Source organism: Musa acuminata, chromosome BXJ2-10 (genome assembly GCF_036884655.1).
Source record: "Musa acuminata AAA Group cultivar baxijiao chromosome BXJ2-10, Cavendish_Baxijiao_AAA, whole genome shotgun sequence".
Classification (NCBI taxonomy): Eukaryota; Viridiplantae; Streptophyta; class Magnoliopsida; order Zingiberales; family Musaceae; genus Musa; species Musa acuminata.
The window spans coordinates 37,933,593-37,949,526 of NC_088347.1; the positions used below are offsets into that span (position 1 = coordinate 37,933,593).

Genomic DNA, 15,934 nt, shown 5'->3' on the forward strand with positions numbered 1-15,934 from the left:
GAGGCGGTGAGGCATACCACGGTTGGTACACCTCACAAATCACGTGTTTCAGCCGAAACGGGTTGGTCAAGGTTTTGGTCAGCCCTCGGACTGGTACATCCCATTTCTTACAAGGCGGCAAGGCAGTTCATGGTGAGCCCTACCCATTTTCTTTTCAAGTTTTTTTCTTCAATTTGACTTCGCTTATTATAGGGTTAAAGGCAGATGTTTAGTTAGGAAATAAAATATTCGTTTGTTCTTTTGATCCAGAGGGAAAATTTGATCTTGGTTCATAGTTTTGTTTATCATATAAGAAAATAATTGTATGTTGATCATTTATGAAGATATTCTTTTATGGATGGAACAGTGACAGATTAGCTCTCTTAGGCTTCAACCTTTTCTGGTTTGGCACATAGATATTGCTTCTATTAAGCTATTGGTGACTTAAAGTGGCCTGATAAATTCTGTAGCAAACTAGAGAGATTGATGCTTGAAGCCTTGTGAAGAAATATAATGCTGCTATTGTTTCAACTTGATGTTTGTTGAATAGCTTTTCATTATGATCTTATTCCACTACGTTGCATTTACATATAACTTGTGTATTTATCCTGTTCCTGTTGTTGAAAGATGGATAAGAACAAAGATACCTCTCAGAATTGCCCACATCTATTTTGATGTCCTTAATCAGATTTAAAGGGCTAAAGCAGCTGAGTTCGCTATACTTCAGGCCATATAAGCCTTTGGCAAACTTTTCTTCATTTCTTGACCAAATTGAAGATCTTATAGCAGCAAGGGAATACAAAGCTGCCTTGAAAACTTGCCATATCCTAAGGGCTATGTCACTTGAGGGTCTTCATTACTTCCAAACTTATGATTGGTTGATGTTAATGGCAACAATCATCCTTGGTTACATTGGATGGATGATGAATTTAACACTTCATGTTCTGCAGTCTTACACATTTTTGGGAAACATTTTCTTGAAGAAAACCCAAGAGTCTTCTCTTAGAATCACCAAAAAAAATGTAAGTTATTAAATGGTCTGAAATTTTTGCCAACGTTTAATTCTGATACCTTATTCTAATGTTATGTTTCTATGGGAAAATCAATTTCTTTTTCCCATGATCTTGTTAGTGCAGTTTTTGCAGCATGGATGAAATAGATGCCTAAGACACAACCTATATGAATATAGATAATCTCGACGTATAATGCATATGGAAAATAATTTATAATATTTTTTGCTTTACTTTAAGTGTATGTTATTGTTTATATTGCTCTTAAACTCAAACTCATTCATGATTAATTGATATATATTTCGATTGTAGACATCAATTTTCATCCTAAATTTTCAGTAATTCTACTTTAACTTGTCGCTACGTTAAGAAATAAAATGCTAGTAACACTGATGTTCTAACTTAAGGTTCAATTTTCTTAAATGTAGCTTAAATAGTGTTAGATCTCATGAGCAGGCAACATTATTATACTCTTATAGATTCATATGCTATATCTTGAACAAACTTTTAATTAATTCTTCATCTCGGACATTCATGTACAATCAAAGGACACATTGCTTAGATTATTTGATAGCAAGGTAGGTGGGATGTCAATTGTTACATTTACAGTGGTGGGAAGGTCATTCAATGTGATATGAACATGTTCAAAGTAGATCTAATGATTTTGTGATTGGATGAGATAAGTCAATTTGGATCAATGGTGTGAGAATAGGTAGAAGGCCTAAGAAAACTCTATTTAGAGCTAAATGACAGGAGAAGATCCAAGTAATTGGTAACAAGGGTTGCCTTTTCGCTTGGGCTGGTACAAAACAAGCGGGTACTTATCGGTTTGGGCATGAACCGGTCCATGGACCGCCCTTGTTTTGTGGCAATTTGCTCTAACCCATTTAAACTTTTAGGACTTGCGTTCACAAGCCCTCATCACCCAAAAGAGAGTGTGTTTGGCCTCATTCTGCCGCCCATCGCCGCCTCGTGCCTCCATCCTCCTCTTCCTCCACTACCTCCTCCTTATCCTTTCTCTTCTTCCTCCTTCCCCTTCCTCATTCTGCTTGTTCCTTCTCTTCTTCCACCGCCTCCTCTTCCTCCTTCCTCTTCCTCTACTACCTCCTCTTCTTCCTTCCTCTTCCTCTAGTACCTCCTCTTTTTCCTTCCTCTTCGTAACACCAGTACATACCGGTACTGACCAGTATGTACCAGTCTGATCAGGTCACCGAGATGGTCCGGTACCCGAAATAGCAATCCTTGGTTGGGATATCACATCTTATTTTTGTTGTTGTTGCTGCTCCAGTTGTACAGTGTTGTCTTGAATTGGGTGACATCTCACATTACGGATCTCAACTCTCTAAAAATTGAAGAAAACCAATATTTTAAGAGATGCTGACCAAAGCTGCAAAGTCCATGGCCTGATCCTTGTTCAAATTGGTATGCCTTGTTAAATGCAATAAGGCATTCCATGATCCTCTGCTCTTCATATATATCACATAACCTATTCCGCATGTTCCAGAAAGTTAAACAATACACAAAATGGTGCCCAAGAATCTTAATGCTTTGAAACACAAAACACACGAACTTGTATTGGTGACATAGAACTTCATCATTTCCAAAAGGATATGTTATCACATTAAGAATCAGAGAACAAATGGCTTGAGATTAAAGGGTATTCTAGATTTCCAAATTCTTTCAGCCAAATGAGACATGTACAGAAGGGTTTCCATACATGGTCAGATTAGGATCATGAGCCGAACACAAAGTACAAATATTTACTGGTAACATCAAACTTCATGATTTGCAAAAGATTGTTGTTGTAATTATATTATCAGAATGCAAGTGACTTGAGCTTGTTAGATATTTTAGAGTTTCCATATATGGATGATTTAAAATTAGGATCATGAACTTGGTGAAGGTACAAAGCTTTTCAAGATAAGTCTATCGAACTGCAAAACTAGAACATTTAATCTCTGACTCTCTTCTACTATTCTGCCCGATAATTCCAACTTTTCAAAATATCTATCTCTTGAACTGAAAAGGAGAATTCGACAATATAATTCCTCATTCTTAAATAAAGTGCAACTTGCATCAAACTTAAAAGTTAACCTTTTTTCTCACCAAGATACCAGAATGCAGATGCAATATACCAACAATCGCATTCTGTAATTGATTAGGACTAGGATTCTTCCTAGTTACGTCGATTAGAAGAATTCTGGGTCAAAGCCAGGAAGCATATCCTGCTACTCACTGGAGAACAGAAATCTTTATTCTATGAAAATGGATGCTAACTGTAAACCAACCAAGCAAAATCACACATTCAAAAGGAATATATTATGGATCCTACTCCTTTGTGGTACTATCAAAACATCCCATTGTAAAAGTGAACCTAGTATCCCCGTATTTTTAACCAGAGGGCATCATAGAGTTGTGATCACCAACCAAGCCTGAGTAAGGAAAGCACAAATCATAAAAATGAACAACATCCTCACAAAATAAATGTAATCCTAAGTTTTTCTGGATCATAGAGATGTGAAACACCAAAATTCTTACCCTTAAAATAAAAGAAATACATATAAAGAAATAAGTGGATGGCGGTTATCATTTTGGTACTTCTTCCAGTTTCTTCCATTGTTTTTCTTCAGATTCACTCTTCTACTTCCCATATTTCATCCCTGAGCCTCTTACTGATTGTCAGCAAGTCTATTAAGATTTTGTTACTGTTCTATTTCATCCACTTTGTATTATGCACATGTTAAGTTTACAGATAAAATTATGGTAGATCTGTGAGACCATCATACTAGTGGCCACTAAAAAAGACCTTGGGACCAGTTGCCACTAAAAAAGACCAAAGGAAAAGAAATAGGAAGTCGGGCCTAGGCATAGGAACTTTTGTTGAAATTCTGGATCCATTACCCAATCATAAATCAAAGTCAGGTTCGAGGTTAGGAATGTGGATTTTGGACAAACCAGAACTTAATTGCTATATCAACATTAAATTGATCGAACTAGATTTGGTTTATGTTTTATTCTTATTAATGAAATTGTAAGTCAGTTATTCCTATTATATTTGTTTGTTGAGAAATTTGGATCAAACCAGGTTGAGATTTGATCAATTAAGAAAATCAAGGCTGGTTAAATGTATAGTTTATCTCCATAATTGATCATTTGACGAAAATTGGTACCTATTCAGGTTAGATTCTACTTGTCTAAATAAACTAGTCAAATTGTGAACATGTTGTGATGTCCGAGAACTAGGTCTAGGTATAGTTTATCAATTGTGAAAATCAGGTTTTGATTTGGTCAATTGAGAAAATCAAGGCTGGTTAAGTGTATAGTTTATCTCCATAATTGATCATTGGTGAAAATTGGTACCTATTCAGATTAGATTCTACTTGTCTAAATAAACTAGTCAAATTGTGAACAAGTTGTGATGTCCGAGAACTAGGTCTAGGTAGGATCTGAATCTGGCAATTTATAATTGTTTAAAATTTGTTACACCTACTATTTTTTATTGTAATTGATTGGATTTGACCTCTATTTTGTTTCCAACTGTTCTGATATGGCAAGTTGTAAACAATATATAGTCCTTCCTTTTATATGAATCCATGCTTTCTGCCTTGTACACACACTAATAATGTATCTCGGAACCTCTTATTTTTTACTTGTATATTTGGCCTTTTCTAGTTAATAATTTTTTGTTTCTAGAAAAAATAATCTTTATTATCTTGCAGGTATATCTGGGTGGATGCCTGTTGATGAGTTTATTGTCTGTTATTCTTTATCTGGAGAATTCTCCTCTTCTTTACCATGCCTATATATCAATGACAGTGTTCCTGTGGACACAAATTCTTTCTAAGCTCCAACTTCTAAATGCTATATGGAAAGAATTGTCTGCTAGAAATTTTATATCGAATATGAAGCTTTTATCTGTTCTCGTGATGTCGTTTATCATTCTTGAATTTCTGGTATGTTGCTAACATCTGTTATCCAACTTTTGACAAACATGCAAGTAAATCTGCATATTGAGTTTCAATTATGCTGGTACAGGTGGCAAGCTTTTTCAACAGGAAGTTATATACTTGGTTTTTTCTCATTGCTGGGATACTTGCTGCATTACATTTATTTTTTATTGCCTCAGGACGACATATAATGGCTCTTTACTTATGGTCGTCCTGCTGGTTCTTGTCCATGTTCACGTTGATGCCTGCAGAAATCCCTGACAATAACCCTTTAGTGTAATGCTCATACCTCCTTTTCAGTTTCCTTCTAGATTTTTGTGGTAGTAACTAGTAATTACTATCAGGAAATGTCCTTCTTGTTTTTTTTCCTTATTCTTGGGGAAATTTTTTGCATGCTTGAGCTATACTTTACAATATTTGCATATCTAATGACTTTGAAATTTTGCTGTTTTTTCATTATCTTTTATCTGCTTGGATAACCTGATTAATTTATAATTTCTATAGAATAACTGCTTTAGCGTATAATTATGTGATATACTGTTGTGCTAGAAAGGAACAGAACAGGGAACACTTTCAGGAGAAAAAGATATAATAAGGTTCCCATTTTTATGATGCTCTGACTTCCACAAATGGAGATTGTTACAAAATGAGATTTGTAATTGACTGTAAATGAGTGGTTCTGTTAAACCTTTTCTTTTTCTGACCAACTGGACTTCACATTAGTTTAGCAATATTATGCACCACAGACATCTATATTATTATATAATGTGAAATAGGATCTATAGAGTATAGGCCATGACGAGCGTTAAGTCCTCATCCAATGGGCATGCTGTTTACATCCATGTGGACAGTGCATTCCCGTTCTGCAACCTGTTGTCTTTTCTTTTTGGCTTTAGCTATTTCTTCTCAGTATCATCTCTCATGTGCAAGGCACATCCTTGAGACTAATGGGTGCTGATGTGAAGAAAAACCCATTTTGCTACTGTGATTTGTTCATTGAGCATTGCTTCTGGTTTTACAAGTTGTTAAAAAAAAAATTCTGATTTTTATTTTAAGGTTTTAATTAACTAGTGTCTTATTGCAAAAGAATTTACAGAGAGCTTACATCAAATGAATCAAACATATCCCTAGGAACGATTACAATTTAGTGGAAGCTTGATCTAAAAGCTTGTTTCTAGAAGCCTCTCATATAACCTATGCTTTCTTGCAAATCTTTCTAAGAAAAATTGTTTAACACGTCATTTTGCTCAGAAAAAAACATTTGAAGGAATAGGTAGGTGGAGGAAGAAATAAGAAAAGAACATGCATTCCCCATTCATCGCTGTTGCCATTGCCATCATCACGATCCTGTTCTTGCTAACTTTCATATTTGCACACGCATATATCATAACGACACATAAGCTTATATGCTACTATATTAGGAACCCAGTGAGGGATGAATTGATTAATGTTGGCCTGACTTGGTTCCAATGCTCCAAAAGAACTTACATAAATGTGTTTTTGTGCTGATTTAGCTAACTAGTCACAGTAGTGTCGGATTCATTGATATGGCTGCTTCAAGACATTTGATAATTTTTTATTTGAACTAGTTGTTTCATCTGCCAGCAATTATTCTATGCTTTTAATTAGTCAGTTATTCTCTGAATGATGTGCTTCCAAGATAGGGGAAGCTTTTAATAAAATGAATGACCGAAATAACCAGAAAGCTTTTGCAGATTGGACGATCTTTGGGTTTCTTTTTAATCCATTTTGAGATGGTAACCTTCCTGTTTGCTGTTGGGCTCAATTAAGTTGGGTCATTTCCTTCTTTTGACATGGACAAGAAAACCCTATTATTGTAGACTTGGTGCATAATCTTTGCATTGGTGATCTGCTATTGGCCATATCCATCCACATGCTCATTTTTTAATATAATCATCTCAATGGAGGAGTATATTTCATTCATTAACAATTGTTAACAGTGTTTCAGATGTTATCATCTATTCTTTCTAAGCAGGATAGATTAAGATGAGTACTTTACAGGTCATTGCCTTCTTAGAGTCCAATTCACTTCTTGGAAACTTCTGATCAGCTAAATGATTAAGAAGTTATGATTTCTGATGTGTGCAAGCTTCAGAAATGGTTGCTTTATTTTTTATTTAAAAGCTTTTGCTACAATTCTGTATCTTGAAATATCCATATTCAGATTCTTGCCGGCTTGCAAAGATCAGCACATATCATGCCATTCCATATCGTGCTAGTGGCTTTGATGCACGCACAAGTCAATTTACTGGCATGGGGTATGTTAGTATGCTGCACAGTTTCAAGTTATGGTCAGTTTGGTGTGTGTTGACTGGTATCTACCAGTCCAAGCAAAGACTGGTGCCAAACAATACGGTCTGACATTGGTCAATATTATTTTTGTGATATTTTATGGGGATACCAGACTGTACGCCTCAGTAGTCTGTTAGATTTTTTAAACCAGTTTTGGATCGAGATATAAATTCCTGCTATACTTTACTTGGTATCAGTACCAAGGGTTGCAGTTTTGGGTACTGAACCTGTGATGGTCCATAGCCTGATGGTATCAGTCCAGTTCATGCCGGTGTAATGGTACATGATATAGGAGAGGAGTCATGGGAAATATGGCTGCAATCGATTGCAAGTGGCTAGCGAGCAGCATCACAAGTTGTGGACACACATATCTAAGTGGCATGCAAACCCTAAGTGCCCTTGAGAAAATAAAAGGAAACTGGACTGGACCGGACTGCCTGAAGATGGGCAGTACACATCTCGAATCCTGCCCATAGTAAATACTGGCCAGTAAAAACTGACGAAATCAAGTTCCTTGATCAGAACACTCCTGTCTAACAGAATAGGAAGTTTGAAGTTTGGTGATGATTTTTCTACTACAACTCACTTGTCATTTCTCTGTTATCATATATCTGTCCAAGACATTATCTTAGAGTCACTTTGTTCCTTTGTTTTATGTACTCTAAGACTGTAGTACTCATTTTTTGCCTTCTGAATTCATAGAACCAAAAAGTTCCATGTTCTCAACTTGTTAGTTACTTCAAGCTAGTTTAAAATTCACATTAGCTTAAAACAATTTGGTTATCTAAAATAGTTACTATGGTCTCTATTCGTATATAAAAATTTTAAGCTGTGCTTGCCAGAAAATTAGTTATTTGAAGAAAATTTAAGACAATATATTATCTGGGAACTATAGTGTGCATTTTGGATGGTCATGGAGATCTAATAGAGTTGACAAATGCAGAGTTGCTAGTGGAGGTCTGATAGTATTGATTGGAATGGCTTCAAGGTGGATTCAGTCAAGTAGTCGAGGTGATAACTTCAAGTTATACATTGTTCAAATGAGTGAACAAACGTCTCAATTCCATAAGCTCTTCCTTGTTCAGGTAAATGACGAAGAAAAATCTCTGCTAAGTTCTCTATTGGTATTTTATTGTCTGATTGCAGACATTTCTTTGATAAATTGTGCTAAATGTGTCTCTATTTATGTGTTAGGCTTCTTTAGTTGTGGTATCATCCTTAATGGTGTGGTTATCCACTTCCCACAGGGCTCTGAAGAAAGAACTTCTCCCAATGCACCAGTTAATAAACTGGTCCATAGCGGGTAATTCTGAAATTTGAATACATTATTGATTGTCTATTCATTTCTTTCACGTTTGATTATTCTAGCTAATTTAGTAGTATTTTCCTTGTGATATTGTACCAAAATTCTGGTGCATATTATTTTTATCCTAATGAGAAGGAATCAAATGATAACTAATTAAAAAAAGGTCTTCCTAATTCCTTGTAAGACTCGCTAAATGTATTAAAAGGAAAACTAAAGGCTGGATATTTCCTCAAGGCTTAAAGTTCTTCCCTTCAGGTTGCAATTTTGAAACAAGTAACAAAGTAAAAAAGGAACAAAGAACTATAACATGTGAATCAAGCCAATCCCCAGCACCTTAAGGCATTTACTGAAAATGGGTCTTGAGGTCTTCTATGGTCTTGGATTTAAGTTGGAAAGGTGTAGGAGGTTAGCAGAACTTAGGTTCAAAGGTGTTGCTAGCATATTCTGCCTCAGCTGGCATCTAGCAAAATATGTGTAGTCAACATGGAGCACAATTGTGTCGAAATGGGGGTGCCATTGGCACCAAATAAAATTGCACACACAAAACCAAAAATAGATACTGCGAGCTAATAAATAACATATTTGGTGAGGGACCTTATCTGCTCCCCTCTAGCCTTGAGATATGAAATCAAACTATTATTGTAATTTTATTAATCATATAATGCAACAAATAGCCATAATATCCCAAGTTAGCTTCCCCAATCCTTTCTTTAATTTACCTCTGTTTAGGGCAATATCATTGATCATGATAATATTTAATATACAACATAAAACAATATGTCCAATCATAGTTGTGTCGCACCTATAATCAAAACATCAACATTCAAGAAAAAATTTCGCAAGATGTTTGCATAAAGTTTTCTTCAAATATACCAGAGGTATCTAGTAATATATTTTTTTGGCAACATGTACTTCAAGGAAGTGTTGCTTGAAATACTGATGCATATCATTACATATATGCAACAAATATTTTATAATAATTATATTCGATATCCAATATAAATACTAATGCAATTTGAAGTATCCATCTTTCATAGCCCTAAAGGGATTTCAGGTATTGTGTTGGTCAAAAATTGAGGTGTGACCAAACGAAGTTGATCTAATTTCCTCTTATATGGTTGATTTGGGCCAATATAAGCTAATACAATTGTAGGGATTGGACCCAACAAGGAACTTAATAGAAATTGAGCAATTGGCTCAGTAAGAACCGATGCCGGCCCACATTGTTAGGTCTCAGACTTGGGTCAGTTTAGTGATATGCCTCAGACTACTCAGCTCTAAATCACTGACGAGAACTGTAGAGTACTTAAGAAAAATTGAATTTAATAGAAGAATATCTTGTCTCAGTCTTATTCAAAAGGATAATGTACATTAAATCGTCTTTCTAGAATACGGCCCACATATTCTGTGATATTACTGTTGCTTCAAACAGTCATTGATGAATAAATGCCTTGATTTCTCATATCTTAATATTCAGTATATTTGGCAGCTAGCACCAAAGAGACAGATGACACATGCTTTTTGTTACCTTTCTGATATTATTTATAAACTTTTCGGTATTTTGAATTTGTAATTCATTGATTCTAAGTAATTTATTCTGCATCATCTTGACCTTCTTGTCATAATTCATCTCTTTGATAACTTGATAATCTCAAAATCACTATGCTAATAATCCATTACTTTGTGTATCCACAGCATTATCAAAATAACCAAGGCACTTATTATTGAGGAAACAGAAAACATAAAAAGTTAACATGATCTAGTAACTAAGCACCAATTGGAAGTGTACATTGAAGGAGGGCATTGAGGCCTTTAAGAGTATGTTAGATGATGGCCAGGGTGAATAACGTAGCAATGATTGGGTTTGTTTTTTAATCAACTAGATCTAGGTGTAGCAAGAACCAAGCATTGCCAGTTTGCATACTTATTGATTCCTGGCTAGATTGGTATGTACCTGTCGATACCTGTGTACCGACGCATGGTACAGCAGTACATCTCAGTGTTTCGAAGACGAAGAAAAAGGAGAGGAAGGCATAGTCGAGAAGAGGATGAAGGAGGAAGGCATAGGAAGGAAGAAGAAGAAGCGCTGGAGGAAGAGGGAGGAAGAGGAAGATGGAGAGGATGCTATGGAGGAAGAGATGGAGAAGAAGAGGAAGGAGGAAGCGTATCTATTGACAGTGCATGGTGGGCTGCGAACAACAATGAGTGGCAACACAAGGCGAAAGGGCTCGTGAACGCGAGCCCTAAAGTTTGTTTTTTAAAATTTTTATTTAAATGGTTTGAACCAGAATGCCCGAAATGGAGGCGGCCCGCGCATCAGTTCATGCCCAGACGTGTACATACCATCCGTTCCATATCGGCCCGGGCGAAATGTCAAACACTAGCAAGAACAAGTGTTTAGGACTTTAGGTCATAAGGATGACTTTAGCAAGATAAGACTGTATGCATCTTTATGCCCATATAGAAACATGCATGAGAAAAGCGAGAACAGTATCTTTTCTATTGCTAACAGCAACATCTATGTTGCTAGTGTTTCTTCAATTTTGCTGGTGTTTATGCACTATTTGAAAATTTATTCAACTTTCAATTTTATTTATTATTTTAGTGTCTTGAATTTGCTAAGCTGCCTTAGTGTTTTTTTATTTTTTTTCTTTTGCTAGTAACCACAAAATTACAATCTGCAATTCTAGATGTTAAAACGTCTTTTGCCATTATATTTTTGCTGCATGTATAAAGGTCAAGGTCAGATTATGCATTTTAGTATTAGCCAGGAGAGGCAGAGGAAGAATCGAGGCTTGGTTAGAAGAAATAAAAAAGTGACTCAATGGCTCTTGAATTAGTTAGGTTAAGTTGATCTTATTAACATGCATAATATTTTAACTGAACAGAACTTTTAATTGGGTTTTGTAATGGTTGCTGTCTTTTTGTAATATTTTATGCCATCCTAGTTGATATATACCTTAAAGAAGTGCTTATGATGAATGGTACCAACTCAAGTTATTGTTTTCTCAACAGTTGTTTCAATGATCTTACCATTGTTTTCCCCACCTAGTATCCTCTCTCGTCTCACGTCTATCTTCTTGGGTTTTGCTCCACCATTCCTGCTACTGTCCATTGGGTAAGATAGCCTCTTTCTCTGTATCATGCTAAATACGGTCAGTCCTACTTTTTAGCATTTGAAAGATAATCTGATCTTTTGCATATTTCAATCTTTCTACAGATATGAAGCTGTCTTTTACAGTGCACTTGCTCTGGTACTCATGGGATGGATATTGCTCGAGTGTGTGAATCTATATTCTGCTGAATGCCAAGGACCTTTACATGTGAGAAACCTGGAGGATAACCCAACTGGTGGTGGCTATAATGCAAGATATTTGCAGCTTTCTGATATAAGAATTCCTCTCTTTTTTGTAAGACTCTCTACTTATGCTCTATGCATTAAAGCAAAAAGATATATACATTTTTAGAATGGAGTATCAGATAGTGATATTTAATTCATTTAACAATGGCTCTTAAGAGATTGTGCTAAGTTACATCTGTAGTTCTTGTAGATAATTACATGTTTTAGATAATCATGGTAGCCATCTCAGTCCTAGCAGATAATCCTCCCTCTTGCAAGCACCTACTATTCAGCATTTGCTTTTTTTGATGAGAAATCCCATCCATAGCACAAATTTTCCTGGTCCTGTGAGTCACTTTAATCTTCATGTAAGTTTACAGCTCTCATCCGCTCCAATGTTTCTCTTAAATTTGATGAAGGCCTTTGTCACAAATTTTGTGCAAGACGAGCATTAGTATTTTCTGTTATCCACTATTGAGAATTTTATAATGAGATCACATTATACATATTATTAAGATCACTACTAGTAGAGCAGTTGAAAGATTTAAAGAACTCACTAAATGCACTATTTACAAATTTATGGAAAACATTTTGTTGCCTTTCACCAATTAGATTATTTTCTCCGGTCATATCATTATATGGAAAAGCACATCTACCAAGGCTGCAATTCAAGTGGCTTGGTTCAGTTTTTATTCAGCCTAATCATGTTCTGTCTTCTATGCCTATAAGGCTATTACCTAACCTGAACCAGTGTATTTAAGCAAGATTGAAGCAACCATGTGGCTTGGAGAGATGAAGCTTAGGGTGAGAGTATGTTGCATGGGAGTAGGGGACCAGGGAAGGGAATGTGATAAGTTGACATGAGGTTTGACTAATCTTGGTTGGCCTCAAAGTGTTGCAACCTAATATGTTTATTCTACAATTTATCTACTTAGAGGTTTTAGGTAGTGCTTTTTTAATCTCCTTCAGGAAATATGAAACAGTGAAATATGCCAACTGGGAAGTGTATGTTTTTGGTGCTATGAATTATTGGTAGCTTCATTTAAATTTCATCCATATTTTTGTTCAATAAGTTTACAAGGCCTGATTTCACTATTTATTGACAAGATACTTGATGAACTCATGGCTGCCATTGACTAGCTGTTTTTTTACATTTGTAGTTATGAGGCAAGTACCCTTTTATGGTGCATAATTTATGGTAGTTTCCTGCATTTGGTAGTTGTTTATTGAAATTTGGGTTAGTCCTCTCATGATGTATTGTCTTATGGAACATGAGATATGCTTCTTGAATGCTTTAACTGCTATATTTAAGTAATACATTATTCCATATATACTGATTCTGTGGTTTATAAATACCATCTAGAAATGTATATACTTAGTAACTCCACTAAACTGAAAGACTTGTCCCCTGTCTTTTGCCTTGTTCTATTTAGACCATTCAGCAAGCAAGTTCTGAATGAGTTCTGTGATCTTCTTGATTTGATGTATATATTCCGTCTTGTAAAAATAAGGAACAATGTATATGATTCTATGCAAACTTCTGCAATAAGAGAAGTCAAATATTTGTATGTATGACGAAGTGTGTCGAGGACTTTGTGATTCCTAATTTCATGCACTTCTTGCCTCTGGAAATTTCTGTTTCCTCTTTATACATCTTTTTGCGCTGTCAATTATTGTTCACATCCAGCAATCAAGTAAAGTTGGAACTAGTTCATCGGTGCAAACAAAAATAATAAATTTCTCCAAGAGGATATGCATATAGTTTCCCAATGTTTATTCATGTTAAATTATGCAGATGGTCTTGTTCAATATTGCCTTCTTTGGAACTGGTAATTTTGCAAGTATTGCAAGCTTTGAGATTTCATCAGTTTACCGTTTCATTACAATCTTCAGCGTAAGCATTCCCTAACTTCTCACTTACCTAATGTAATTGTTTGGTAATTCTGTTATTAAATAGTAAATACTCATTTCTCACTAATGCTAATCTAATTCTTTTCTGCTTCCAGCCGTTTCTAATGGCAGCACTGCTTATTTTCAAGTTGTTCATTCCATTTTTGCTTGTCATGTAAGTTCAACTTAATGTATCATATATAACTGAAGTTCGAAAATTCATTCACCTAATGGACTTTCTTTGGCTGAAATGGGTGGATTTATTTGTTGATTTATATCTAAGCTTCTACACTTGTTCTTTTTGTACAAGTATGACATAGTTCTGTCAATTGAAATTTCTTAATGTTGTTGTATGCAAATGCTAGCTTTATGTCTCAATTATCTTTTTTCAATTTTTTCTTGCTCCTGTACATATGAGCATTCCAGTTGGCTCATGTAACTAGCATTAGATTTCTTGGGTCTGTCTCAAAGTTAGTTTCAGACTTCAGGAACATCTAGACCCCATAATATTTTCTTTTTTTTTTTCGAAAACAGTAAATCAGCTATACTACTTTAATAATCTAATGCAACGCACACTTTACCCATCCATGCACAGGAGTCCAGTTCTCAGGAGTGAAGACCAATTAGGTCTCCATATCTTATTACATTTACAATTTTTAGTATATGTAGCTAACCAATGTGCACACTCTGTAGATGTGGGATTTACCTGCTTATAGTAAGCCTCCATGGTGGCTGGTCTTTCTTTGTTAAGGATTTTGACTAACATCCCAGCATCCATTTTAATTTCAATTCTTTAAAATCCTCCTTCAGCATTTCCTTCTTTGATTACCGCCAATTCATTTAGATCCCTTCTATATAGCAAGAAGTATTCCTTCTCTGATTACCACCAATTCATTATACTAACAGCCATGTTCTGAAATGAACCTGCATCATTCCATGTGACAAGTGCCATCATTTAAATGCAATAAAAACCCAGCTCCCCGATCATTAGTTCGTTCATTGTAAGCACCATCAGTATTAATCTTGCACCAACCATTAAAGGGTTGGAGCACTTTACTATAATGTGACATATCTCACTTTAAATTACACCATATCGTCTTGTAATTCTATATATAATCCTTTTACACTCTCCTTGAGGTAGGATTTGCTTCAGGCATGATGGTTTTGAACTTTTGATCTTATGTGATCCAAGATTTTTTTCCTTTCATATACAAGTTCAAGGATATATGCTGAGTTGCAGTTCTCTTTTTTTTGAACTTTTGAACATAGAACTATAGCTTGAGTCTCGAAAGTAATGGAGGAGAGTGTTAATTGTTTGTTAGGATATATAGGTGTAGAATAATGAAATATGGTTCAACCATGTTGCCCTCTAATAGTTGGTGTGTATCATGCCAGTGGTTACTGGTGCTGCTTGTAGCTAAGTGTCAACTGTCATGCTTACATACCGTTGTTGATGCATGCATATTAGCAAAGGTGTTGGTACTGTGGCTTTTTTCATGACAAATTCAGGCGACAGGAAATCTGCATGTCCTCATGTTGTGGCAATGAAACCCTCTTACGGAATTTCATCTTTTAGCAATTGGTGAAAAAAATATGATATTGAGCATCAGAAGTGATTTTTTTATTCATTTTTATATACATATGGAGTTTTGAATTTGCTACTTATAACTGCACTTTCCTGGAAAGGGATCAAAATAACATGAGCTTTTATTTTATGAGTTATTTTTTCCCTTTTTTGGTTATGGGTACAGCACAAAGATACACATCAAGACTATCATTAATTTTTATCTGCAGATCCTGGGTTACCATTTAACATGTCTCTGTATAAGCTGTTCCTTAATAATAAGTTCTCATCTAGTTTCTTTTATATCAATTTGAAGAATCCAATTGAATAAGAATTAAATTTGTGGAAATAACTAGATATTCTTGGTGTGTATCTTTCTATTTTGGTTGCGCTGTCACCTGAATAGTCAAGGATTGTAACGTGGATAATCTTTATATTGCTCAAGCTATTTAAATAGAACTTTTGTTTTGTTGCTGTTTTGACTCTTGTTTAGTTATTACACAAAAACTGTCAGTTATACCTGTGAAACTTTGTAATATTCTGAAAGCAACTTGTTATTGTGGTTCTTTACTTCCTCTTCCTGTC

At 35.2% G+C, this 15,934-nt stretch overlaps 1 protein-coding gene across 1 annotated transcript in view; it reads left to right on the forward strand.

The window, feature by feature from the left end:
• The window catches only part of LOC103969715 (GPI ethanolamine phosphate transferase 1), a 31,015-nt gene that overhangs the window by 11,734 nt on the left and 3,347 nt on the right, over window positions 1-15,934 (forward strand). The window contains exons 8-16 of the mRNA XM_009383351.3: window positions 676-1,001; window positions 4,709-4,942; window positions 5,025-5,212; window positions 8,193-8,334; window positions 8,444-8,552; window positions 11,571-11,673; window positions 11,776-11,965; window positions 13,691-13,789; window positions 13,902-13,960. Of these exons, the coding sequence (XP_009381626.2) occupies window positions 676-1,001; window positions 4,709-4,942; window positions 5,025-5,212; window positions 8,193-8,334; window positions 8,444-8,552; window positions 11,571-11,673; window positions 11,776-11,965; window positions 13,691-13,789; window positions 13,902-13,960 (1,450 nt within the window). The remainder of the gene's footprint in view (window positions 1-675; window positions 1,002-4,708; window positions 4,943-5,024; window positions 5,213-8,192; window positions 8,335-8,443; window positions 8,553-11,570; window positions 11,674-11,775; window positions 11,966-13,690; window positions 13,790-13,901; window positions 13,961-15,934) is intronic.